The sequence below is a fragment of the Dendrobates tinctorius genome, unplaced genomic scaffold, assembly GCF_039654945.1.
Source record: "Dendrobates tinctorius isolate UK_male_01 unplaced genomic scaffold, ASM3965494v1 ptg000382l, whole genome shotgun sequence".
Taxonomy (NCBI): Eukaryota; Metazoa; Chordata; class Amphibia; order Anura; family Dendrobatidae; genus Dendrobates; species Dendrobates tinctorius.
The window spans coordinates 10,620-36,591 of NW_027362048.1; the positions used below are offsets into that span (position 1 = coordinate 10,620).

The 25,972-nt window shown below is 44.3% G+C and overlaps 1 protein-coding gene across 1 annotated transcript in view; it reads right to left on the bottom strand.

The window, feature by feature from the left end:
* Positions 1–1,016: 1,016 nt before the first annotated feature.
* LOC141075955 (oxysterol-binding protein 1-like) overlaps positions 1,017–25,972 on the bottom strand; it is a 48,974-nt gene continuing 24,018 nt past the window's right edge. The window contains exons 2-6 of the mRNA XM_073563153.1: positions 8,231–8,439; positions 7,892–8,142; positions 6,554–6,746; positions 2,525–2,633; positions 1,017–1,155 (exon numbers count right to left, since the gene is read on the bottom strand). Of these exons, the coding sequence (XP_073419254.1) occupies positions 1,032–1,155; positions 2,525–2,633; positions 6,554–6,746; positions 7,892–8,142; positions 8,231–8,439 (886 nt within the window). The 3' untranslated portion in view covers positions 1,017–1,031. The remainder of the gene's footprint in view (positions 1,156–2,524; positions 2,634–6,553; positions 6,747–7,891; positions 8,143–8,230; positions 8,440–25,972) is intronic.

The following is a 25,972-nucleotide window of genomic DNA, read 5'->3' on the forward strand; positions in this document are numbered from 1 at the left end:
ATAAGCGATCAGGATGCGGGAGTACCAATTGTTTGGGGTCTTGCTCTAGCTTAGGGCAATTTGAATATTCATTTCTGCACTATCGGATTATTGTTTTCCCTCCTGTCTTAATAGGGACTGGTAGGGGAGTGAGGGCGCCAAAATTCGTTCTTATAGGGTGCCAACCTCCACGGCTAGGAAGGCATCAGTAAGCCTTATTGTAGGGCTATGTAGCATCCCAGATTAGGTCTTTTCATTTATGGCATTTGCCATTTTTTCACTGGGATAGGTGTTTTTTTAATGTACTTTAATAAATTGTGTTTTAGGGGATTTATATGTTCGCACTACTTTTTGATTCCCATGAGTTATACATTTCATATGTTCAAAATTGGATTGAATGGGTACAGAAAATCCAGTTGTTTCCCATCAAGAAAACAGATTCCCAGAATGTTCCCATTTTAGTGTGTCAAACTCTCTGTGATTAGCAAACGACCGAGATGGATATTTAACCCCTATACAGGGGATTGACAGATCCGGGGGATCTGCAGAGCAATCACATGGCCCCACTCATTAAGGTAATTAATATTCATTCCACGCCTATGGGAGTGGGAGACGTGAATATTCATTACCTTAATGAGCGAGGCCATGTGATCGCTCTTAAGGAAGTGTTGCTGGCGCCTTAACAAAGGAGATGCAGGGAAGGCATGTAGGATGTGTGCTGGAAGCCGGCGGCTTCGGTTGTCACTGTGCATGCTATAAGAGAAATGAATATTCATTTATTTTTAGCAGCGGCACAGGCTGTAGCCACAGACACCGGCTCCTGCCTCTGATCCGCTGCTCCCCCTCCCCTGTCGGCTTTCTGTGACTATTAACTCGTGTATGAGCCGAGAGGGGCTTTTTCCGCAAAAAAAAATGTGCTGAAAAACTTTGCTTATACACGAGTATATACGGTAACTGAATTCTGTGTTTCAACCTCTATCTCCTGCGGTCTTCAGATTACATAGCAAAATCTGCTGGACAAATTCCCTTTGATAAAATATATATCAGAAAATTCACTTTTCTTCTAAAAGTTCAAAATTTTCACTTCTAGAAGACTGTGTAACTTCCTGAATTTTGCTCCTTACCTGTTCCTCCATGATGTCGCAGCTTGCAGCACTGATGTTGCTACCAGATCGTCTGTAAAAGAAGAGATGACAAAATATATAGAAAGACATGTCTATTCATTTCATGAAAATACTAAGCAAGTATTAAATTCCTATAACAGGGCTTCTTATATTTTATGACACCAAATTAGTTTTAATCAGTTTACTGACATTTTACATAATTCTTTGGCTCTCAAGGTATGTTCATGGCATTTTCATGCATACTTTTACAGACAGAAAGTAACGTGGTATTTATCTTTTAAACCTATAGCCTTAACTCCTTCTGGACCAGGTGATTTTCCGCTATCATTTTTCTCTAACAGCCATAACTCAGTTTTCCTCTTTCTAGCAGTCTGAGCGCTTGTTTTTTTTTTTGCTGGATGTGTTGCAATTTTGAATGACCCCATCCATTTTATCGTGTGATGTACTGGAATGACGGAAAAAAAAATTCCAAGTGCGGCGAAAAAAAAAGAATTGCTTTTTTTTTTATTTACGCTGATTATTATACAGTAAAGATAACCTGTGATAATGATTCTTCAGGTCCGTACAACAAAAAAAATATAAAAAATTGGGAATTTGTATTTGAATATTTTCTTGGTGTTGCCATTTTCCGAGAGCCTATATGGTTTTAATTTAGGGACTATGCGAGGGATTATTTTTTGCGCACTAAGCAGATTTTTCTATTTAAATCATTTTGGGGTAGATACGATGTATTGATTACATTTTTTGAGCTGCTGAAGGGGGAAACGAGAAAAAAATAAATAAAAATATCGCCATTTTGCATTCGGTTTTCTTTTTCTATTGTTGAAGTGTATATTTAACTTTAAAAAAAAAATCCTAATGGGAGAAAGGGTGGTGATCAAACTTTAAAACACAAAACACAAACAACACTTTTCAGCAAACCTCCAGGTGTCAGTGGAACCCAAAAGTGCTCCACAATCAAGCTGATGGGCAGTAGAACAATGTGCCCTCCTGGATGTTAGATGTAAATGCCACAGTCACAGATTAACAGCAGCAATTAACAGGTTAACTGCTGCATGCATAGTCCCGCCCCACAATGACAAGTCCCAATAGTTGCAATGACACCCCAAATCTGACATTGCCTGCAAATTGGTCCAATGTTGTAGAAAAACAAGCAGATGATTGTGTCAAATGCATGAAGAAATGATTTTGGTTTTTACAGCATGTGCATTAAAGGCCAATTCAACTCTTTGGATGGTCTATCAATACAGGACTAGGGCAACTTCTATTTGTTCATTGATGGTGGCCTCATATATATGTATATATATTTTGTTGGTTCACTTTTATGGTTAAGAAATTTTGAATTAAAAAGAAAAAAAAAGTTTTGCAGTTTTAAATGAAAGAATGAGCACATTTTTTTTTAAACATTCCTCGCCACTTACTTGTGCCCCAAGCCATCTTGGGAAGGACTGCTAATTATTTCAGGAGCATCAAAGAATTCATTCTCATCATCTTCATCACTAAGGTCTCCTTTGCCAGTCCCGCATGGGTCTAAAGACACAAAGGGAACTTGACATCATACATATACTTTTCACCAGGGCTGTGGAGTCGGAGTCGTGGAGTCGGAGTTAGTTTTGGTTGGAGTCGGAGTCGGTAGAAATGTACCGACTCCAGCTTTAAAAAAATGTATTAATATTTCATAATTGAACTTTCATATGAATTTTATAAATGTTACTCAAATATATATGTTCTATCAAACTATGAACAACAGTGATAAGCAGTTCTGATGGAGATAGAGACATTTCTTACTTCTTGTGTGTCACTGTTCTCCACTGCCCTTATCTAATCTTATACTTGGTTAACCTCATGCTGCCCCAACCCCCCTACTTACAATGTATGAAACTGAAAGTGAAAATGTGTTGCAAATTCTTAGTAGTAAAGCTCCTCCTCTAGACTAGATCATACTAGGTGTGCGTCTTCCAAGCATCTCACAGCTGCCTGCTACTCAGAAGAGGAAGACTGTAAGAAGTATTATCCTTTCAACAAACTTTGCATCAGTTAACTGTGAGTACATGAGGAATAATAACAGTATTACTGACCACTATATCAGTTGTACGACCTGGCAATAATTTTGTACAATTGTTTTTAGGAAAAACAATTGTCATTTGGATTGTGAATGCAGAATTAAAAACCTGAGAATGTCAAAGAAGCATCACATTAAATCAGCTGTATTTGAACATTTCACCATCACTCAAGATAGAAAACATTATGTCTGTCAGTGTATGACAAATGATCCAGACGAAAACAAATGCTGTGAAGCCAAGATGAGTGCATATTCAGGCAAAGATAAAAATGCTCCTACCAGAGCTTCTAATCTAAAGAGACATTTACAGCGCTTTCATCCAGAAGTACTGAAAGCAGTGGATGAGAAAGACTGCATCCAAACCAATGAACCAGTGCCCAGCTCTTCCAGCCAAACAAAGTAGCAGAGAACTTTGCAGCCATCAGTTGCAAGATATTTTGTCAGTGACAAAGTTACTGTGACAATGACAGTAGATACATTTAAAAAACAGATCATAGAGCTTGTTGTAAAGGATAGTGTGCCTATTTCATTATTTTCAAGACCAGCTTTTATGTGTCTGAATGGGGAAATGGCCCGCAAGCTTGGTGTTTCTCTGGAGAGAGAGAGAGTATTAGAAAATTAGTAATCGAAGAAGCTTTTAAACAAAAGGAAGAACTTAAAAAAACTCTCAAGGGACGTTTTCTGTTTCTTAAAATGGATGCCTGCACACGTCACAGAGTGAACTATTTTGCCATCAGTGTCCGATTTGTTTGTGACAAAAATGAAATAGTTACCAAGACATTGGCAGTAAAAGACACCAAAGCTCATCACACCAGTGAGTTTCTCCAGGTCTTGGTGGAAAAGGTTCTGCAAGACTATGAACTTAAAAAAGAGCAAGTTCTTTCTGTCGTAACTGACAATGCTTCAAATATGATAAGTACTATTAAGCTAATGAATGAGAGTAATGATGGTGACCAGCAGCTAGAAGAACATTCTGGGTCCACAGACACAGAAATGTTTGAAATAGAGGAACACAGTATTGTAACTGAGGAGCAAACTGAAGTTGCTTCAGATGAACAGCAACATGATAGTTTAGATGATCTTGTTGAAACTGTGTCAATATGTTCTTTCATTCATCACATGCGCTGTCTTGTGCATACGCTACAGCTGGCTATAAGAGACAGTCTGCAAGAAGGACATGCTGCTGCACTGATTGGCAAGGTGAGAAAATTGGCTACTGTTGCCAGAACCCCTAAAGTTGACTCAATTTTGAAGAGACGTGCTGGAAAAGGTGCAATTAATGATCAAGCCACACGATGGGGCAGTACTTACTTAATGATTCAGCGCTTGGTTGAACTGAAAACCTTTCTTGTAGACATGGCTAACCCTCAACTGACGCTAAATGAAAGTCAGTGGAATCAGGTGACTGAGCTGGAAAAATTGCTAGAGCACCCATTTACAGTGATTAAAAAATTACAAGCAGAGGACTTAACTCCAGGTATTTTCTTAAAGGAGTGGAAGAACCTGATGTTTCGCCTGTCCCAAAGAGGAGGGTTAATTGCAAGTGGCATTGCTACATCAATGAAACGGAGAGAGGAGCTACTATTACAAAATAACATTCTTTTGGCAGCTGTTTATGTAGACCCAATGCATCGGATTCTTCTAGATGATCAACAGCTAAGTAAAGGAAAAGAAGCTCTGCTTGAAATAGCAGTAAGGATGAAAGGGTTGCAGAACAGTCAGGAGGAACAAGAAGAATTTGGTCGTCCTGCCACATCTTCACCCTCATCATCAACTGATGAAGAATTTAATTTCGAAAAATATTTGGATCACAAGGACCGTGCAAAGCGTTCCCGCATAGAAGAGGGGATGACTCTTCTAACCAAAGTTGACTCAATTTTGAAGAGACGTGCTGGAAAAGGGGCAATTATTGATCAAGCCACACGATGGGGCAGTACTTAATGATTCAGCGCTTGGTTGAACTGAAAACCTTTCTTGTAGACATGGCTAACCCTCAACTGATGCTAAATGATCAACAGCTAAGTAAAGGAAAAGAAGCTCTGTTTGAAATAGCAGTACGGATGAAAGGGTTGCAGAACAGTCAGGAACAAGAAGAATTTGGTCGTCCTGCCACATCTTCACCCTCATCATCAACTGATGAAGAATTTAATTTCGAAAAATATTTGGATCACAAGGACCGTGCAAAGCGTTCCCGCATAGAAGAAGAGTCATCCCCATCAAGGAACACAGCGAGTACATTTCAGCAGAATTTTTCATGTGCACTAAAAGAAATTGAGAAATTTGACCGTTCATCAAAAATAACAGTGCAACAAGCGATTCCTCTGTATCCTGACATTGTCAGAGATGTTGCCCGAGTGGTTACTGCTTTGCCACCAACACAAGTTAGTGTAGAGAGGTTGTTCTCTGCTCTCAAAATAATTAGATCAGTAGTTTTTGCTCTAAGTGGTCTGATTACTTATATGATGGTGAGAAACTGAATAAGCACGATGTTTAATATTTTACAACAGTAAATTTGTTGTTATGAATTGGCCATTTATGAAGGAGTCGGAGTCTGATAAAATCCAGGAGTCGGAGTCGCAACTGTGGCTTACCGACTCCACAGCCCTGCTTTTCACCCACCTGGACAATTTGTGATAATGGTGTGTCTGGATGTGCTAAATTTTGAACCAAGGACAGATTGGCTGAATGATCCATATATCCTAGACACTACATAGCCAGCAACGCAATACAAAACTACAATATAACCAACACTGTAATACTTGATTCCAAGAACAAAGGATACACACACCACTTGTACTGTTAAATTTGCAGATGAAAATCAATATTAGAGTTGGATTGGAACCCAAGACCTCAGTAATGCATAGAAACGGTACTAAACCTGCCCTTCTTCAGCTGGTGGCAAAGAGACTGGCAAGGGGAGATAAACTAAAAGCCTCTGTGAAATGTAAGTAATTTGAAACCCAGAAGTTTCCTCCAGCACACTGTGTTTAAGGGGGATGGGTTTTTGTGGACAACAATAGAGCAGGTGGGAGGTTGTCCACCTTATCGCCACCCCAGGGTGTGGTCTGGGGTGTAAATAGTCTGCCTTCTGAGGCAGTGTTCAGTAAGCCTGGAGAGAGGAATGCAAGTACTAGGTGTCCGGACAAGGAAGCTGAACATGCATATGTTGGTTTTTCCTGAGTGGGAAGATTCCTGCAACCACACGGACTGTGCTGTATATTTTGCTCTTCCTTAGTCCAAGAAGGCCTTAATTTATTTTTATAAAGCTGCACTGGCTTATTCAGCATTCCTAATAAACCAGTGACAGTCTTAAAGAGACCGTGTTCCATCGTCTATCTACGTGTGCAGCCGAGTGAGCCAATCTACTACAGGGTGCACGGAATCTCACCTTTAGAAATCCCAGAACGAGTCTCTGCAGGCAGCACAGTGGCTCCACGGAAAACCCGCTCCAGGTGGTTGTGCTGCTTTGCTAACTGTTCCAACGTCTCTTCTAAGCGTAACCTCTGATCTCGTTCGTATTGCAAAGCTCTCTGCCAGCGCTTACTGTGACTCTCTGCGAGAGACATGAAATCTCGACATGCCTGAATGGAAAAAAAGAAAGAATGGGAGAAAATTCAGGATTCTCAAATCAGTTTATTTTTCCTGCATAGAAGAAGGGTTCTGAGAAACAACACTGTTTACATTGTTGGTTTTGTAGTGTATCTGCCTGGGAAATTCTGAGCAGAAGATGGCCATCTGACATCCAAATGCCACAACAGTAAGGACAATCTCATTAAACCAGGATTATTGTGGTGGTGAAGGGGGGGTTGTAAAGACACCTTTACGTTCAGGTAGGCTTTCCACTTAAAATACTTACACATCAATGAGACGATATTGAAACAAATAATTCTAGGCATTATTTATACTTCACCAAAATGCTTTACAATGTTATATGTAGATTGTATTATTTTGCATTCCTTGACATTTATATCTAAGTATAAAGATAGAAAAAAAAAATAGACTGGAAGCAGCACTACAATGGAAATCCGTGAAAAAAGTGGACTTTATTCACACAGATACTTGCAGCGCTTCAGCTCCTCATTTGATGCCCTTCTCAAGCATTGCATGTATCTGTGTGAATGAAGTCCACTTTTTTTTCACCGATTTCCACTGTACTGCTGTTTCCAGTCTATTTTTTCTACATTTGGAGGCTTCTTGGCTAATTGCTTGTGGAAATACTGCGCACACCACATCAAGACTGTGTGACTATTTTTCCTTATTACCATAAAGCACAATATTGCATTAACAGCACAGCTGAATTATTAAAACAAACCTCATACTTGTGACTGAGGGGTGTCAGCATAATCAGCAGAGGAACTGTACCAATCCGAGAGGCAAGCATGAAGGATATTTTGTTTTTTTAGACAAACAGTAAAGCTGTTAATAGGAGATTAAAGAATGCAATACCCAACAGCTTGCCTGTCTCAAAACTTCATACTTGGCTCCAGTACTTGCCCAGTTCCTCTGCTTACAGCGATGACTGCCTCTGGCGGGCACGTGACAGGACAGGAAACTCTGTGCAGACATCAGAGGACAGGCATCAGTCACAGAAAGGTGTTTTCTCTATCCCATCAAACAGCCAAGCTGATAAAAAGGGGTTGTCCAACTCCTTTAACAGATTCATATACTGCTAAATTAAAAATAAATGTACCATCAAGAATTGTACTGTATAGTCCTTCTCACTCACATTTATCATAGCATTAGAGGTGATCCTGAAAAGTGTTGCTCTTTCATTGACCTGCTTGATCTTTTCGGAGCTGTCTTGAGGGAGGCGCAGACTCTCTAACTCACTCAGAGAGCGTTGCAGTGCGGTGCCATGTTTCGCAATAAGGTCATTGCATGTACCCAGATCTTCAACCTTCCCTGAGAGTGCACGCAGCGTGCTGTGAACTTCTGCTTTATCTGTCTGAGAAGTGGGATCATCATCTCCAGAATCATCTGCAAGAGACAACCAGTATAGTTATCCTATTCAGCAGCAATAAGTCAGCAAGGCGTATGAATTCCAACAGCTTCAAGTCTGGCTTACCCGATTCTGCCTGCATCTTGACAGCCCGCGCCTTGGCAAGCTCTAATGCTGTAATCCATCGTTGGCGCTCCACTTCAGAGCTTGCTTTCAGGTGATATGTCTGAGCTCCACCATTGGAAATCACAAAATTACAGGAATCCTCCACAGAAATATTGGCAGTGGCCAGATTGATCGTGCCCCGACAGGTATGCCGCATCTCTGCTTTCGATCTGCAGAAAAACAAATGTAGAGTAACTTTAGAAGAACTTTATGTGAACAACAACAGTTTGCGGGTACTCTTACTGTGGGCAACAGTAACGTTAAAGGGAACCTGTCAGATGGATTGTGCACAGCAACCTACAGACAGTGTCAGGTCAGTGTCGTTATACTGATTACAATGATACCTGGGTGATGAAATCAGTCTGTACAACCTGATTTATGGGGCAGTAATCACAAGAGTTCATCAACACAGAAGTCTCCTGCGTCAGCAGGTCACCATTTCAACCTGATCTTTCTGCTCCCCACTAATGAGAGAACATAGCATTCATTCATTTCATGGAACAAAACACATCACTGTCAGGAAAAGTGTTAAATACGATAAAATTACTATTCAGCTTAGAGATATCAAAGACTAAGAGGAGAAAGAAAAGGATTGAATCAAAAGGTTAATACAGAGGGTATTTTCTGGGAATCCTGTCAATTCTCAGTGACATGCAGTGATGTCTCCAATGTGATAACCTATGGGTCAGACTATGGTGTCACAATGCACAGCGTGCCAATCAGGAGGTGTGCACAGGGGACTGTCTTCCTTCTGACACTTATCTCACTGCACCTACAGAATGCTCAGTTATAGAAAAGGAAGTAAGCAATTCAAGTATATGTAAACATTTGCAACCATTTTTATTGCTTGGAGTTGCCTACTTTCAGGAAACTGGACCCCAAACTGTAAAATACCTGACCAGCTCACCCAGGTCCAGCATCGGCTCTCAACCGCAGCTCCAGTCCTGATATTTTGGCTGTAGCAGTTACATTACGAGTCATCACCAGCTAGTCACTGAACTCCATGGCTCATACACAAAGCTCAGCGGCAGTGCTGAAGTTCATGGAGCTGACCATCTACAGTGGCGATGTGTCCTTTTGATGCAGCATTCCCACAGCAGCGGCAAGAAGCCAGGGCTGGAACCAGGGAGGGAGAATACCTGTTGAGTTTATCAGTTAGGTATTTTGCACAGTTTGGGAACCATGTTCATGAATGTGGACAAACCCTTTAAAGCAACTTTATAAACCTCCTTTAAGGGTATGTGCACACGTTGCAGATTCTGCTGCGGATCCGCAGCGGATTTGGCCCTGCGGATCCACAGCAGATCTGCAAGTGATATACACTCACTGGCCACTTTATTAGGTACACCATGCTAGTAACGGGTTGGACCCCCTTTTGCCTTCAGAACTGCCTCAATTCTTCGTGGCAGAGATTCAACAAGGTGCTGGAAGCATTCCTCAGAGATTTTGGACCATATTGACATGATGGCATCACACAGTTGGCGCAGATTTGTCGGCTGCACATCCCTGATGCGAATCTCCCGTTCCACCACATCCCAAAGATGCTCTATTGGATTGAGATCTGGTGACTGAGGAGGCCATTTGAGTACAGTGAACTCATTGTCATGTTCAAGAAACCAATCTGAGATGATTCGAGCTTTATGACATGGCGCATTATCCTGCTGAAAGTAGCCATCAGATGTTGGGTACATTGTGGTCATAAAGGGATGGACATGGTCAGCAACAATACTCAGGTAGGCTGTGGCGTTGCAACGATGCTCAATTGGTACCAAGGGGCCCAAAGAGTGCCAAGAAAAAATTCCCCACACCATGACACCACCACCACCAGCCTGAACCGTTGATACAAGGCTGGATGGATCCATGCTTTCATGTTGTTTACGCCAAATTCTGACCCTACCATCCGAATGTCGCAGCAGAAATCGAGACTCATCAGACCAGGCAACGTTTTTCCAATCTTCTACTGTCCAATTTCGATGAGCTTGTGCAAATTGTAGCCTCAGTTTCCTGTTCTTAGCTGAGAGGAGTGGTACCCAGTGTGGTCTCCTGCTGCTGTAGCCCATCTGCCTCAAAGTTCGACGCACTGTGCGTTCAGAGATGCTCTTCTGCCTACCTTGGTTGTAACGGGTGGCAATTTGAGTCACTGTTGCCTTTCTATCAGCTCGAACCAGTATGCCCATTCTCCTCTGACCTCTGGCATCAACAAGGCATTTCCGGCCACAGAACTGCCGCTCACTGGATTTTTTTTTCTTTTTCGGACCATTCTCTGTAAACCCTAGAGATGGTTGTGCGTGAAAATCCCAGTAGATCAGCAGTTTCTGAAATACTCAGACCAGCCCTTCTGGCACCAACAATCATGCCACGTTCAAAGGCACTCAAATCACCTTTCTTCCCCATACTGATGCTCGGTTTGAACTGCAGGAGATTGTCTTGACCATGTCTACATGCCTAAATGCACTGAGTTGCCGCCATGTGATTGGCTGATTAGAAATTAAGTCTTAACACACAGTTGGACAGGTGTACCTAATAAAGTGGCCAGTGAGTGTACAGTACCATTTTAGCCAAAGTAAAACAAAAACGCTGTGTGCATGCCGCAGATTTTTCTGCGCGGATTTGAATCAGCAGCATGTCACTTCTTTTGTGCAGATCCGCAGGGTTTTGACATATGCAGGTGTCAAAATGCAGGAGATAGCCGCACAAAATCTGCAGAAAACCCGCAGTTAATCTGCACTAAATCTGCAGGTAAAACGCAGGTCAGTTTACCTGCGGATTTAGCAAAATTCCACAGCAGAATCTGCAACGTGTGCACATACCCTTACAGCTGCTTTGCAGACCATAATGTCTCCAGGTTTAAAGATTACAAATAATCCTTTTAGTTTTCCCCTACGCTCATAAAAGTGTCCACACACAGACTAAAGTTCATGAATCTGGACAACTTCAACCAGTACCAACAATTGTTTCAGCTGAATGGTCACTGTCATGGCTTGGGACAAGGAGAAAAAAAAAAAAAAAAAGTTGGTCATGTTTGAATTTTTAAGATCTCTCATTCCCAGACAAATGTTCCAAGAAGTATATTTCACTCTTCGCTCGTTGTCACTGAAAATGTATGGTCTAAGACTAAACTCAAGAGCACTGGGAATACTCATACACTTGGCAGGTGTACCCCTGATGGAGGGCTATGAAGACTGGTCAGGAACTTTTAGCAATGGCCACTTTTAGGGATACGTCTTCAGCTCATAAAAAAAACCTGAGGAAGGAGGGGAGAAGAGTGTTGAACATGAGGGTTTAGGGCAGAAGCTGGCACTATATTTTACAGTCACAAGTTATGTAACCTCATACAATGATCGACACAGAGCTACAATTTATTTGCAGCCTATAGCTGGCAACCTTTAGGGAGAAAGTCAGCGTAACCATGAAGTCACCTAGCCAAAAAATAAGTGCAGTGCTATCATATGACAGCTGTCAACTACACACCTTTACCTGTGCCCTTTTTGCTAACCTTTCACCAATCTGAGGTTGCCCTTTTTAGTGGGCAGCCCCAGGCTGGTGATTTTAATAAAAAAGTCAAAAGTGCTCCTAATGTCCCCTTAAAAGGGCCTTTCTACAATAGTCAGCCCGAACTTCCAGGTTGTGAGATTCCAGCATGTACAGCGTAATCCCACAACTGTTTGCAGCCTTACTCACAGTGAAAGAAGGAGATCACTCTTGATGCAGAAGACAAGCACTACATTGTACATTAATGTTACCATTGGGTAACCGCTTAGCAGAGCAGTAACAGGTAGGCAACCGCTTAATAGAGCAGTAACTGTTAGGCAACCGCTAAATAGAGCAATAACTGGTGGGTAACCGCTTAGTACAGCAGTAACTGGTAGGTAACCGCTTAGTACAGCAGTAACTGGTAGGTAACCGCTTAGTACAGCAGTAACTGGTAGGTAACCGCTTAGTACAGCAGTAACTGGTAGGTAACCGCTTAGCAGAGCAGTAACAGGTAGGCAACCGCTTAATAGAGCAGTAACTGTTAGGCAACCGCTAAATAGAGCAATAACTGGTGGGTAACCGCTTAGTACAGCAGTAACTGGTAGGTAACCGCTTAGTACAGCAGTAACTGGTAGGTAACCGCTTAGTACAGCAGTAACTGGTAGGTAACCGCTTAGTACAGCAGTAACTGGTAGGTAACCGCTTAGTACAGCAGTAACTGGTAGGTAACCGCTTAGTACAGCAGTAACTGGTAGGTAACCGCTTAGTACAGCAGTAACTGGTAGGTAACCGCTTAGTACAGCAGTAACTGGTAGGTAACCGCTTAGTACAGCAGTAACAGGTAGGTAACCGCTTAATAGAGCAGTAACTGGTGGGTAACCGCTTAGTACAGCAGTAACTGGTAGGTAACCGCTTAGTACAGCAGTAACTGCTAGGTAACCGCTTAGTACAGCAGTAACTGGTAGGTAACCGCTTAGTACAGCTAAAACTGGTAGGTAACCGCTTAGTACAGCAGTAACTGGTAGGTAACCGCTTAGTACAGCAGTAACTGGTAGGTAACCGCTTAGTACAGCAGTAACTGGTAGGTAACCGCTTAGTACAGCAGTAACTGGTAGGTAACCGCTTAGTACAGCAGTAACTGGTAGGTAACCGCTTAGTACAGCAGTAACTGCTAGGTAACCGCTTAGTACAGCAGTAACTGCTAGGTAACCGCTTAGTACAGCAGTAACTGGTAGGTAACCGCTTAGTACAGCAGTAACTGGTAGGTAATCGCTTAGTACAGCAGTAACTGGTAGGTAATCGCTTAGTACAGCAGTAACTGGTAGGTAACCGCTTAGTACAGCAGTAACTGGTAGGTAACCGCTTAGTACAGCAGTAACTGGTAGGTAACCGCTTAGTACAGCAGTAACTGGTAGGTAACCGCTTAGTACAGCAGTAACTGGTAGGTAACCGCTTAGTACAGCAGTAACTGGTAGGTAACCGCTTAGCAGAGCAGTAACAGGTAGGCAACCGCTTAATAGAGCAGTAACTGTTAGGCAACCGCTAAATAGAGCAATAACTGGTGGGTAACCGCTTAGTACAGCAGTAACTGGTAGGTAACCGCTTACTACAGCAGTAACTGGTAGGTAACCGCTTAGTACAGCAGTAACTGGTAGGTAACCGCTTAGTACAGCAGTAACTGGTAGGTAACCGCTTAGTACAGCAGTAACTGGTAGGTAACCGCTTAGTACAGCAGTAACTGGTAGGTAACCGCTTAGTACAGCAGTAACTGGTAGGTAACCGCTTAGTACAGCAGTAACTGGTAGGTAACCGCTTAGTACAGCAGTAACTGGTAGGTAACCGCTTAGTACAGCAGTAACTGGTAGGTAACCGCTTAGTACAGCAGTAACAGGTAGGTAACCGCTTAATAGAGCAGTAACTGTTAGGCAACCGCTAAATAGAGCAATAACTGGTGGGTAACCGCTTAGTACAGCAGTAACTGGTAGGTAACCGCTTAGTACAGCAGTAACTGCTAGGTAACCGCTTAGTACAGCAGTAACTGGTAGGTAACCGCTTAGTACAGCTAAAACTGGTAGGTAACCGCTTAGTACAGCTAAAACTGGTAGGTAACCGCTTAGTACAGCAGTAACTGGTAGGTAACCGCTTAGTACAGCAGTAACTGGTAGGTAACCGCTTAGTACAGCAGTAACTGGTAGGTAACCGCTTAGTACAGCAGTAACTGGTAGGTAACCGCTTAGTACAGCAGTAACTGGTAGGTAACCGCTTAGTACAGCAGTAACTGGTAGGTAACCGCTTAGTACAGCAGTAACTGGTAGGTAACCGCTTAGTACAGCAGTAACTGCTAGGTAACCGCTTAGTACAGCAGTAACTGGTAGGTAACCGCTTAGTACAGCAGTAACTGGTAGGTAATCGCTTAGTACAGCAGTAACTGGTAGGTAATCGCTTAGTACAGCAGTAACTGGTAGGTAACCGCTTAGTACAGCAGTAACTGGTAGGTAACCGCTTAGTACAGCAGTAACTGGTAGGTAACCGCTTAGTACAGCAGTAACTGGTAGGTAACCGCTTAGTACAGCAGTAACTGGTAGGTAACCGCTTAGTACAGCAGTAACTGGTAGGTAACCGCTTAGTACAGCAGTAACTGGTAGGTAACCGCTTAGCAGAGCAGTAACAGGTAGGCAACCGCTTAATAGAGCAGTAACTGTTAGGCAACCGCTAAATAGAGCAATAACTGGTGGGTAACCGCTTAGTACAGCAGTAACTGGTAGGTAACCGCTTAGTACAGCAGTAACTGGTAGGTAACCGCTTAGTACAGCAGTAACTGGTAGGTAACCGCTTAGTACAGCAGTAACTGGTAGGTAACCGCTTAGTACAGCAGTAACTGGTAGGTAACCGCTTAGTACAGCAGTAACTGGTAGGTAACCGCTTAGTACAGCAGTAACTGGTAGGTAACCGCTTAGCAGAGCAGTAACAGGTAGGCAACCGCTTAATAGAGCAGTAACTGTTAGGCAACCGCTAAATAGAGCAATAACTGGTGGGTAACCGCTTAGTACAGCAGTAACTGGTAGGTAACCGCTTACTACAGCAGTAACTGGTAGGTAACCGCTTAGTACAGCAGTAACTGGTAGGTAACCGCTTAGTACAGCAGTAACTGGTAGGTAACCGCTTAGTACAGCAGTAACTGGTAGGTAATCGCTTAGTACAGCAGTAACTGGTAGGTAATCGCTTAGTACAGCAGTAACTGGTAGGTAACCGCTTAGTACAGCAGTAACTGGTAGGTAACCGCTTAGTACAGCAGTAACTGGTAGGTAACCGCTTAGTACAGCAGTAACTGGTAGGTAACCGCTTAGTACAGCAGTAACTGGTAGGTAACCGCTTAGTACAGCAGTAACTGGTAGGTAATCGCTTAGTACAGCAGTAACTGGTAGGTAATCGCTTAGTACAGCAGTAACTGGTAGGTAACCGCTTAGTACAGCAGTAACTGGTAGGTAACCGCTTAGTACAGCAGTAACTGGTAGGTAACCGCTTAGTACAGCAGTAACTGGTAGGTAACCGCTTAGTACAGCAGTAACTGGTAGGTAACCGCTTAGTACAGCAGTAACTGGTAGGTAACCGCTTAGTACAGCAGTAACTGGTAGGTAACCGCTTAGCAGAGCAGTAACAGGTAGGCAACCGCTTAATAGAGCAGTAACTGTTAGGCAACCGCTAAATAGAGCAATAACTGGTGGGTAACCGCTTAGTACAGCAGTAACTGGTAGGTAACCGCTTACTACAGCAGTAACTGGTAGGTAACCGCTTAGTACAGCAGTAACTGGTAGGTAACCGCTTAGTACAGCAGTAACTGGTAGGTAACCGCTTAGTACAGCAGTAACTGGTAGGTAACCGCTTAGTACAGCAGTAACTGGTAGGTAACCGCTTAGTACAGCAGTAACTGGTAGGTAACCGCTTAGTACAGCAGTAACTGGTAGGTAACCGCTTAGTACAGCAGTAACTGGTAGGTAACCGCTTAGTACAGCAGTAACAGGTAGGTAACCGCTTAATAGAGCAGTAACTGTTAGGCAACCGCTAAATAGAGCAATAACTGGTGGGTAACCGCTTAGTACAGCAGTAACTGGTAGGTAACCGCTTAGTACAGCAGTAACTGCTAGGTAACCGCTTAGTACAGCAGTAACTGGTAGGTAACCGCTTAGTACAGCTAAAACTGGTAGGTAACCGCTTAGTACAGCTAAAACTGGTAGGTAACCGCTTAGTACAGCAGTAACTGGTAGGTAACCGCTTAGTACAGCAGTAACTGGTAGGTAACCGCTTAGTACAGCAGTAACTGGTAGGTAACCGCTTAGTACAGCAGTAACTGGTAGGTAACCGCTTAGTACAGCAGTAACTGGTAGGTAACCGCTTAGCAGAGCAGTAACAGGTAGGCAACCGCTTAATAGAGCAGTAACTGTTAGGCAACCGCTAAATAGAGCAATAACTGGTGGGTAACCGCTTAGTACAGCAGTAACTGGTAGGTAACCGCTTAGTACAGCAGTAACTGGTAGGTAACCGCTTAGTACAGCAGTAACTGGTAGGTAACCGCTTAGTACAGCAGTAACTGGTAGGTAACCGCTTAGTACAGCAGTAACTGGTAGGTAACCGCTTAGTACAGCAGTAACTGGTAGGTAACCGCTTAGTACAGCAGTAACTGGTAGGTAACCGCTTAGTACAGCAGTAACTGGTAGGTAACCGCTTAGTACAGCAGTAACTGGTAGGTAACCGCTTAGTACAGCAGTAACTGGTAGGTAACCGCTTAATACAGCAGTAACTGGTAGGTAACCGCTTAGCAGAGCAGTAACAGGTAGGCAACCGCTTAATAGAGCAGTAACTGTTAGGCAACCGCTAAATAGAGCAATAACTGGTGGGTAACCGCTTAGTACAGCAGCAACTGGTAGGTAACCGCTTAGTACAGCAGTAACTGGTAGGTAACCGCTCAGGCTGGTTTCACATTTGCGTTTTTAGCGCTGGAAAAAAACGCATACGTGCGCATGCGATTTTTCCCCTATATTTAACATGGGTGCGCATACCTGCGCGCTGGCATGCGCACGTATGCGATTTTCATGCGCTGCGTTTTTTTGGGGTGTGCGTTGGTATTTTCCAGACGCAGCAAGTTGCATTTTTTGGGCCTGGAAAAAAGCGCATGCGCACGTATGCGCACGTTTTGCGCTAAAAATGGCCATTATAGCCTATGGATGCGCATACGTGCGGACTGGCATGCGCAGGTATGCGTTTTTTTAGCGCTGAGTTTTTTGGGTGGTGTCCACTTGTTATCCTAGTTATAATCTTCTAAAGTAAAAAAAAAAAAGTCTATATAAAGGAGGTGCCTGCCAAAACTCTGCCACTACTACACTGACAGATTGAAGAGCAGACAGTCAACCAAGAACCCATTATATCAGCGAAGAATGTGAGTATATTACATTATATGCCTGTCCTTTTAAATTATGTATGTACTAATGATTTTTATTATTTTTACATGCAGTATGTCTTCAGAATCCGAGTATTCCCCATCGCGGCAGGAATTGGCGCAAGCAGACCGTGAGGTGATTATTTTCGTGCATCTGGTAAGTATATCTGCTGCTTCTCCAAATCTCTTACGTTTTTTTCAACTTTTTTAAGACATCGTCATCATCATCTGCGGACGGGACTAGTGAGGGCGAAGAGCAGGAGCAGCGAAGCCAAGTCCCGGTGGTGATACGGAATGTAAGTATCAAATGATTTGTAATGTTCTTTATTTTTTATCTTCTATTTTTACTCTTTTTTTTGTTTCTTTTTTTGTAACTTTTTATTCAATTTAAATTTGATTATTCTAATGAATGTGTTTTGTCTAGGTTCCACAACGGGATGAAGACGTCTACCTGGATAATGAGCAGCTCATCAGCCTGGTCCAGGAGCGTTCGCCGTTGTGGGACAGCCGTGACCGGCTGTACAAGGACAATGTGGTGACCCGGCGGCTATGGAATGAGGTGGCCGCAGCGTTGATGGATGGCTGGGACAGCGCCACAGCATCCTCCAAAAAGGCGTTTAGTGAGTATTTCCCTGCTCTGTATTGTGCCGCAGTGACTGTTGTCCTTGACGGCACTGTTGGGTTTCGTGCTAGGCATATTCTAGCAGGAAACCCAACAGTGTCATCGGGGTCTACAGTGACTGCTTTGAGTATTGTATTGCTACATTGTGCCTCAGTGACTGTTGTCCTTGACGGCACTGTTGGGTTTCGTGCTAGGCGTATTCTAGCAGGAAACCCAACAGTGTCATCGGGGTCTACAGTGACTGCTTTGAGTATTGTATTGCTACATTGTGCCTCAGTGACTGTTGTCCTTGACGGCACTGTTGGGTTTCGTGCTAGGTGTATTCTAGCAGGAAACCCAACAGTGTCATCGGGGTCTACAGTGACTGCTTTGAGTATTGTATTGCTACATTGTGCCTCAGTGACTGTTGTCCTTGACGGCACTGTTGGGTTTCGTGCTAGGTGTATTCTAGCAGGAAACCCAACAGTGTCATCGGGGTCTACAGTGACTGCTTTGAGTATTGTATTGCTACATTGTGCCGCAGTGACTGTTGTCCTTGACGGCACTGTTGGGTTTCGTGCTAGGTGTATTCTAGCAGGAAACCCAACAGTGTCATCGGGGTCTACAGTGACTGCTTTGAGTATTGTATTGCTACATTGTGCCGCAGTGACTGTTGTCCTTGACGGCACTGTTGGGTTTCGTGCTAGGTGTATTCTAGCAGGAAACCCAACAGTGTCATCGGGGTCTACAGTGACTGCTTTGAGTATTGTATTGCTACATTGTGCCGCAGTGACTGTTGTCCTTGACGGCACTGTTTTTTTTTATCAACAGTGGACAAAGTCCGAACACGTTGGCGTTCGATCAAGGACCGCTTCAACAGTGATGTTCGTGCTGAGGGCCAGGTTCGCAGTGGATCTGCGTCAAGGACCAGAACTAGATACCGTCACTATCACGCGTTGCAGTTCCTAAGACCGGTCCTTGCCACGAGATCGTAAGTATTATACATTTTGGGTTTTTATTTTTATTAATCTGTGTTTTTCTAATCCACAGCTGATGCTTCTTGTAAAGGCATGGTAGTAATGATTTTCCTTTCTTCCACAGCACCTGGAGCAGCACCCTGCAACCTGGCCCTGGAGCGGTCCTTCCTCGGACGTCCTCTGACCCGTCCCAGCCATCCGACAGCCGGGAAGCACCTTGCAGGTCAACCACACACACAGCTGGTGACCAGGAAGCTGGGCCATCAGGTGATCCCCTGTCCCAGGTATCTGCCACTGGTTATGCGGGCACTACCCGCCAGCGGCAGAGGGCCTTGGACAGGAATGTCTTGCCCGAGTTTATGCATTTGAGCGAGACATTTAATTCCAGCCTCAAGTCACTGTCCGACAGAGTTGAAAGCGGTTTTGCACTCATGGAACGTGGTTTTAACCACTTTGAACACCGCTTCAATTCTGTAGAACAGCGCCTTGACCGTCTGGAGGCCGACCTCAACAGACCAGCACACCATTTTTTTAGTAAGATTGAAAAGGGCATGGCGGAACACCTTAGTCCTGATCAACAGCTGAATGTGCTGCAGGCCTGCAACAATGCTTTCTTGCAGGCTATGCAGCATAATCGGTACGGTCAGCAGTCAGTGGTGTCCTTTCCACCTGTGCCACCATTGACTCGCTTCACCTCACTACCGACTTGTGCTGCATACCACTGCACGGACACCTCTATTCAAAGCCAGGACACCCACCGTTACACCACCACAAGTCTGAGTGCAGCTGGTCACTTCACCGACACCACCATGGCAAGCGCTGCTCCTGTCTGGAGCACCACCGCCAATCCCATGCATGCGTGGAGCTCAGCCACCACTAGGCAAACATGGAACAGCCCTGCCGCTACAACAACATGTAGTAGCCCTGCCACCACCACTCTGCAAACCTGGACCATCACTGCCGCCACCAGTCCTCCTGCAAGGACGAGCACTGACAACGAAGAGCAGCAGCAGCCACCTCAGCAGCAGCAGCCACCTCAGCAGCAGCAACCACCTCAGCAGCAACCACCTCAGCAGCAGCAGCCACCTCAGCAGCAGCCGCCACCTCAGCAGCAGCCGCCACCTCAGCAGCAGCAGCCACCTCAGCAGCAGCCGCCACCTCAGCAGCAGCCGCCACCTCAGCAGCAGCAGCCGCCACCTCAGCAGCAGCCGCCACCTCAGCAGCAGCAGCCGCCACCTCAGCAGCAGCAGCCGCCACCTCAGCAGCAGCAGCCATACCAGCAGACGGGGGACCTACATTCCATATTTGCCCCTAGTTCAAGGCGAAATCAATCAAGGCGGGCATTGGGCCAAAGTCGGTCCAGGCACACAAGCCTACGGCGACATGCCATTACAACTAATGTACCTGAACAGATTTCCTCTCCTCCAAGTGTTCCTAGTTTAATTCCCTTAACTGGACTACCTTCCCCCACAAGTTTTGTTGCCCCTTCCCCTCAAACACCGTCTTCAACTGCAAGTGTTGCATATTCCCTGCACACCCCCAAATTGAAACCATCTGCCCCAAACGCCGTAAAAAATAATTTTTAGGTTTATTTTTGTGATAAAAAATAAATTTACATTTGTGGTTCACCATTACTAAGTTTCATTAATGTTGTTTGCGCCGCTCACACACACTGATGGGTAAATACATGTTAAAAACCAACCCAAGGCCTAGTATAGTCATATGTGAAATAACATGGACTAGTATAGTCATACCAAGGCCTAGTGTAATAACTCGAGTTTTACCAACTTGGATCTGGTTTCATGAAAAACAAACTGTTGAAACTTGTCTTAAAAATAAGTTTCTTTCTAGTTTCACCAGTTTGTTTTTTGTGAAACAAGATGCTAGTTGTTAAAAATCGAGTTATTACAGTAGGCCTTGGTATGACTATACTAGGCCGTGGTATTTCACATATGACTATACTAGTAGGCCCAAGGCCTACTATACTCATATTTGAAATACCACGGCCTAGTATAGTCATTCCAAGGCCTAGTGTAATAACTCTAGTTTTACCAACTAGAATCTGGTTTCATGAAAAACAAACTGTTGAAACTTGTCTAAAAAATAAGCTTCTTTCTAGTTTCACCAGTTTGTTTTTTGTGAAACAAGATGCTAGTTGTTAAAAATCGAGTTATTACAGTAGGCCTTGGTATGACTATACTAGGCCGTGGTATTTCACATATTACTATACTACTAGCCCCAAGGCCTACTATACTCATATTTGAAATACCACGGCCTAGTATAGTCATTCCAAGGCCTAGTGTAATAACTCTAGTTTTACCAACTAGAATCTATTTTCATGAAAAACAAACTGTTGAAACTTGTCAAGTTTCACCCGTTTGTTTTTTGTGAAACAAGATACTAGTTGGCCAAAATCGAGTAGGCCTTGTTATGACTATACTAGGCCGTGGTATTTCACATATGAATATACTAGTAGGCACAAGGCCTAATATACTCATATTTGAAATACCACGGCCTAGTATAGTCATTCCAAGGCCTAGTGTAATAACTTGTAATGGAGCAGATTACATGAGCAGATTACATTCATCCACTCAATGCTGACTTGTATTCCCCATGGACTTTCATTGGGGTTGGGTTTTGAGGGTTGTGTTTTGAGAAAATCACATACTTTGTTTTAAACTAGTTGCACAATTTTCTCTTGAAAAAAAATTGTTTCCTGATTCATGGCCTGCAGCTTTGCTCATTCCAATATATTTCACGCAGACTAGCAATGCTGCATTTTAACTCATATGTGTATTTACCTGCCCAGGTGTGTGAACATAAAAAAATTCAGTTATACATGGGAAGTTTTTTAATTAATTGGAGTTTAAAAAGTATAGTGCACTCAGTATTGGTATCAAATAAGGATTTTTATTACCATAAACAAACAACAACATTACACCATTTCATCTTGCCAGTGCACCCGTCCTACATCAGAAATAAAGTAGGCCGCAAATTTGTCCCTCATTTGGCCAACTTCAACGGATGACCTGAGAGTGTGCTGAGTGAATTCAGGCAATGGGTTAGGAGCATCATCGTCCAGTTCAAAGGTCGGGTGCTCTTTAGCCATCACAAAGTTATGTAGAACCACACAGGCCTTCACCACCTCATCGACTGTTTCAAGTTTAAGATTAATGGCCGTGCCCAGAATTCGCCATCTGGAAACAAGAATCCCAAAAGCACACTCGACAGTTCTTCTGGCCCTGGTCAGCCTGTAATTAAATATTTTTTTGGTGTGGTCCAAGTCCCGGCTGGAGTAGGGTTTCAGTAAGTTTCCGCACATTTGAAAAGCCTCATCGCCAACCATTACAAAGGGCAGTGGCGGAGCTTCGGTGTGAGGAAGAGGCCGTGGCATAGGGAAATTAAATTGGTTGCCATACAACCTCCGGCCCATGTCTGAGTTTTTAAAAGCCTGTGAGTCATTACCATGGCCAAATGCTCCAATGTCCACTGCTACAAACATACATCCGGCATCCGCAATCGCAATGAGTACTATTGAAAAGTACTTTTTGTAATTATAGTACTCAGATCCCGTTCTTTGGGGTTTGATGATCCGTATGTGTTTCCCATCAACAGCTCCCAAACAGTTGGGAAAATTGCATACTGTCCAGAATTTGTCAGCAATTTCCATCCACTTTTCAGCGGTGGGCAGGGGCATAAATTCTGGGCAAAGAACATTCCAGAGAGCCCGGCAGGTGTCAGCAACAATTCCAGACAAGGTAGAGATTCCAATACGGTACTGGAAGTGTAGTGAAGATAGGGTTTCTCCAGTCGCCAGGAATCTGTGAACAGACAAAGAAGTAAAATTAATATTTATGTATATTATTTTTAAAAACTATAAAATAAAATATTAGTACATTCACGAAAACTAATTACCCAAGGTTTTGAATACTAAATTTACAAAAAAAAACATCAGACCACACCCCTTGGTTTTTAAAACATACCGTAATGTCACCAGTAGCCGTTCCTCAGGAGGAATCGCACGACGGAGCTGTGTGTCCTGTCTCCGGATGGATTGTTGGACACGAGCAAGCAAATCCATGAAACTTTCGTGGGACATCCGGATATAATCTGTAAATTTCTCCGGGTTTGCCCGTAGCTCGCTGTAGAGGGTGTGGTATGCCCCACGGCTCTCCCGGAGTTCAACAATCGGATGTATCCACATACGCCGCCGTCTTCGCTGCCTCTCTCTCTTCCTTTGTTCATGGCAAGCAACTGCATACGCCTGAGCCATCGCGATGTCCAAATCCAAGTTGAAGTGAAAACTCTTCCAGCGCAGATCCATGGTCACGAGAAGAATCAAGCAAATGTGAAGAATACTGTAGACAGGGTCTATATATTAACATACCACACCCACAATGAAGTCCCATTGGTCTTGTGTGTTGTTGAATGGTTGTTTTTTCATTTTTGTGGGGTTTTTCAAAAATCTGTAAAAAAACGCTAACGCACAAAAAACGCATACAAACGCGCAAAAACGCTGCGTTTTTTTCCTGCATGCGCATAAAAATGCTTGAAAAAAACGCAGCGTTTGTATGCATTTGTATGCGTTTTTTTAATGCGTTTTTTTGCGGGAAAAACGCGCTGCAAAAAAAAGCAAGTGTGAAACTAGCCTTAGTACAGCAGTAACTGGTAGGTAACCGCTTAGTACAGCAGTAACTGGTAGGTAACCGCTTAGTACAGCAGTAACTGGTAGGTAACCGCTTAGTACAGCAGTAACTGGTAGGTAACCGCTTAGTACAGCAGTAACTGGTAGGTAACCGCTTAGTACAGCAGTAACTGGTAGGTAACCGCTTAGTACAGCAGTAACTGGTAGGTAACCGCTTAGTACAGCAGTAACTGGTAGGTAACCGCTCAGTACAGCAGTAACTGGTAGGTAACCGCTCAGTACAGCAGTAACTGGTAGGTAACCGCTTAGTACAGCAGTAACTGGTAGGCAACCGTTTAGTACAGCAGTAACCGGTGGGTAACTGATTAGTAGAGCAGTGACTGGTAGGCAACCGCTTAGTAGAGCAGTAACTGGTGGGTAACCGCTTAGTAGAGCAGCAACTGGTAGGCAACCGCTTAGTAGAGCAGTAACTGGTAGGCAACCACTTAGTAGAGCAGTAACTGCTAGGCAACCGCTTAGTACAGCAGTAGCATCTCTCTCACACTCCTCGCCCCAGCAACAAACATGGTGGAGGAGTTGGCTTGCTCCTGTCTGATACCTGCTCCTTTACCCCAATTCCTCTGCCACCCTCCGCTACTCTTCCCTCGTTCGAGGTGCACTCCCCCTCCACCCGGCTGTCATCTACCGCACCCCAGAACTAGTCATCTCCACCTTTCTCGACCACTTCACCTGGCTACTCCATTTCCTTTCTACTGACATCCCCACCATCGTCATGGGCGATTTCAACATCCCCATTGACACTTCCACCCTGGCTGCCTCTAAACTTCTATCGCTCATGGCTTCCCTCGGCCTCACTCAATGGTCCTCTGCGGCCAATCACAAAGATGGTCACACGCTGGACCTTATCTTCACACGTCTCTATTCCGTCACTAATCTCAATAACTCACCCCTCACCCTGTCTGACCACAACCTACTGACATTCTCTTCCCTCTCCTCTCCTACTCCACAATCCCCGCTCCATAAACCCACTCACCCTCGCAGGAATCTCAATTTACAATCACTCTCTGAGTCCCTTCTCCCTCTTACAGACATAGCTTCCTTTCATGACACAGACTCTGCTGCCACTTTTTATAACACCACAATAACAGCAACACTTGATTCGGCTGCCCCCCTCACGCAGAACAAAACTCGAACAACAGGCAGCCCTGGCTGACCAGCCTGACCAAAGAACTGAGACGGGTTTCCAGAGCCGCTGAGCGGAGATGGAAGAGAACCCATTCCACTGAGCACTTCAACGCATACAAGCAGTCCCTTGCCAGCTTTAAGTAAACGCTCTCTGCCGCAAAACAAACTTACTTCGCATCTCTCATATCCTCCCTGGCTCACAACCCTAAACAGCTCTTCAACACTTTCAATTCTCTACTCCGTCCCACAGCACCTCCTCCCTCTCCTCTCATTTCTGCTGAAGACTTTGCCTCCTTCTTTAAGCAGAAGATCGATACGATCAGACAAAACTTTGGCCCGCAGCCCCCAATGCCCCTCTTAGCCGGTCAGCCATGTTCTGCAAAAGCCAGCTTCTCCACCATGACAGAAGATCAGCTCTCCACCCTTGTCAAGATCACACCTCACCACTTGTGCCCTCGACCCACTCCCGTCCCACCTCATCCCTAACTTGGCCATAGTCTTCATCCCATCTCTAACACACCTCTTCAACCTTTCACTTACAAATGGTGTCTTTTTCTCATCCTTCAAACATGCCTCAATCACACCAATCCTCAAAAAGCCCTCCTTTGACCCATCCTCTGTGTCTAACTATCGCCCGATATCTCTTCTCCCTTATGCCTCAAAACTACTGGAACAGCATGTATATCTTGAACTGTCCTCCCACCTCTCCTCCTGTTCCCTCTTTGACCGGTTACAATCTGGCTTCCGACCGCATCGCTCAACTGAAACTGCCCTAACTAAAGTCACTAACGACTTACTAACCGCCAAGAGCAAGCGACATTACTCTGTCCGCCTCCTGGACCTGTCCTCTGCCTTCGACACCGTGGACCATTCCATCCTGCTACAGAGTCTCTCCTCTTGGCATCACAGACTTGGCCCTATCCTGGATCTCGTCATACCTAAGGCTGTGTGCACACGCTGCGGAATTCGCTGCGGATTCATCCGCGCAAATTTTGCAAAATTCGCAGATAAATCCGCAGGTCAAAAGACCTGCGGATTAGCCTGCGGTTTTACCATCTCCACAATGGTGGAGATAGGAAATCGCTGCGGATTCCGCAGAAAGAATTGACATGTGAATTCTTTCTGCGGTTTCAAAACCGCAGGAAAACCGCGCGGAAAAATCCGCACCGTCTACACAGCGTTTTTTTTTTCCATTCATTTGAATGGTACTGTACACCGCAGCTAAAACTGCTGTGGGTCCGCAGCGGCCAAATCCGCTGCGGAACCGCAGCAGAATCCGCAGCGTGTGCACACAGCCTAACTGATCGAACATTCAGTGTCTCCCTCTCACACACCACCTCCTCACCTCGCCCCCTGTCTGTAGGTTTTCCTCAAGGCTCTGTCCTAG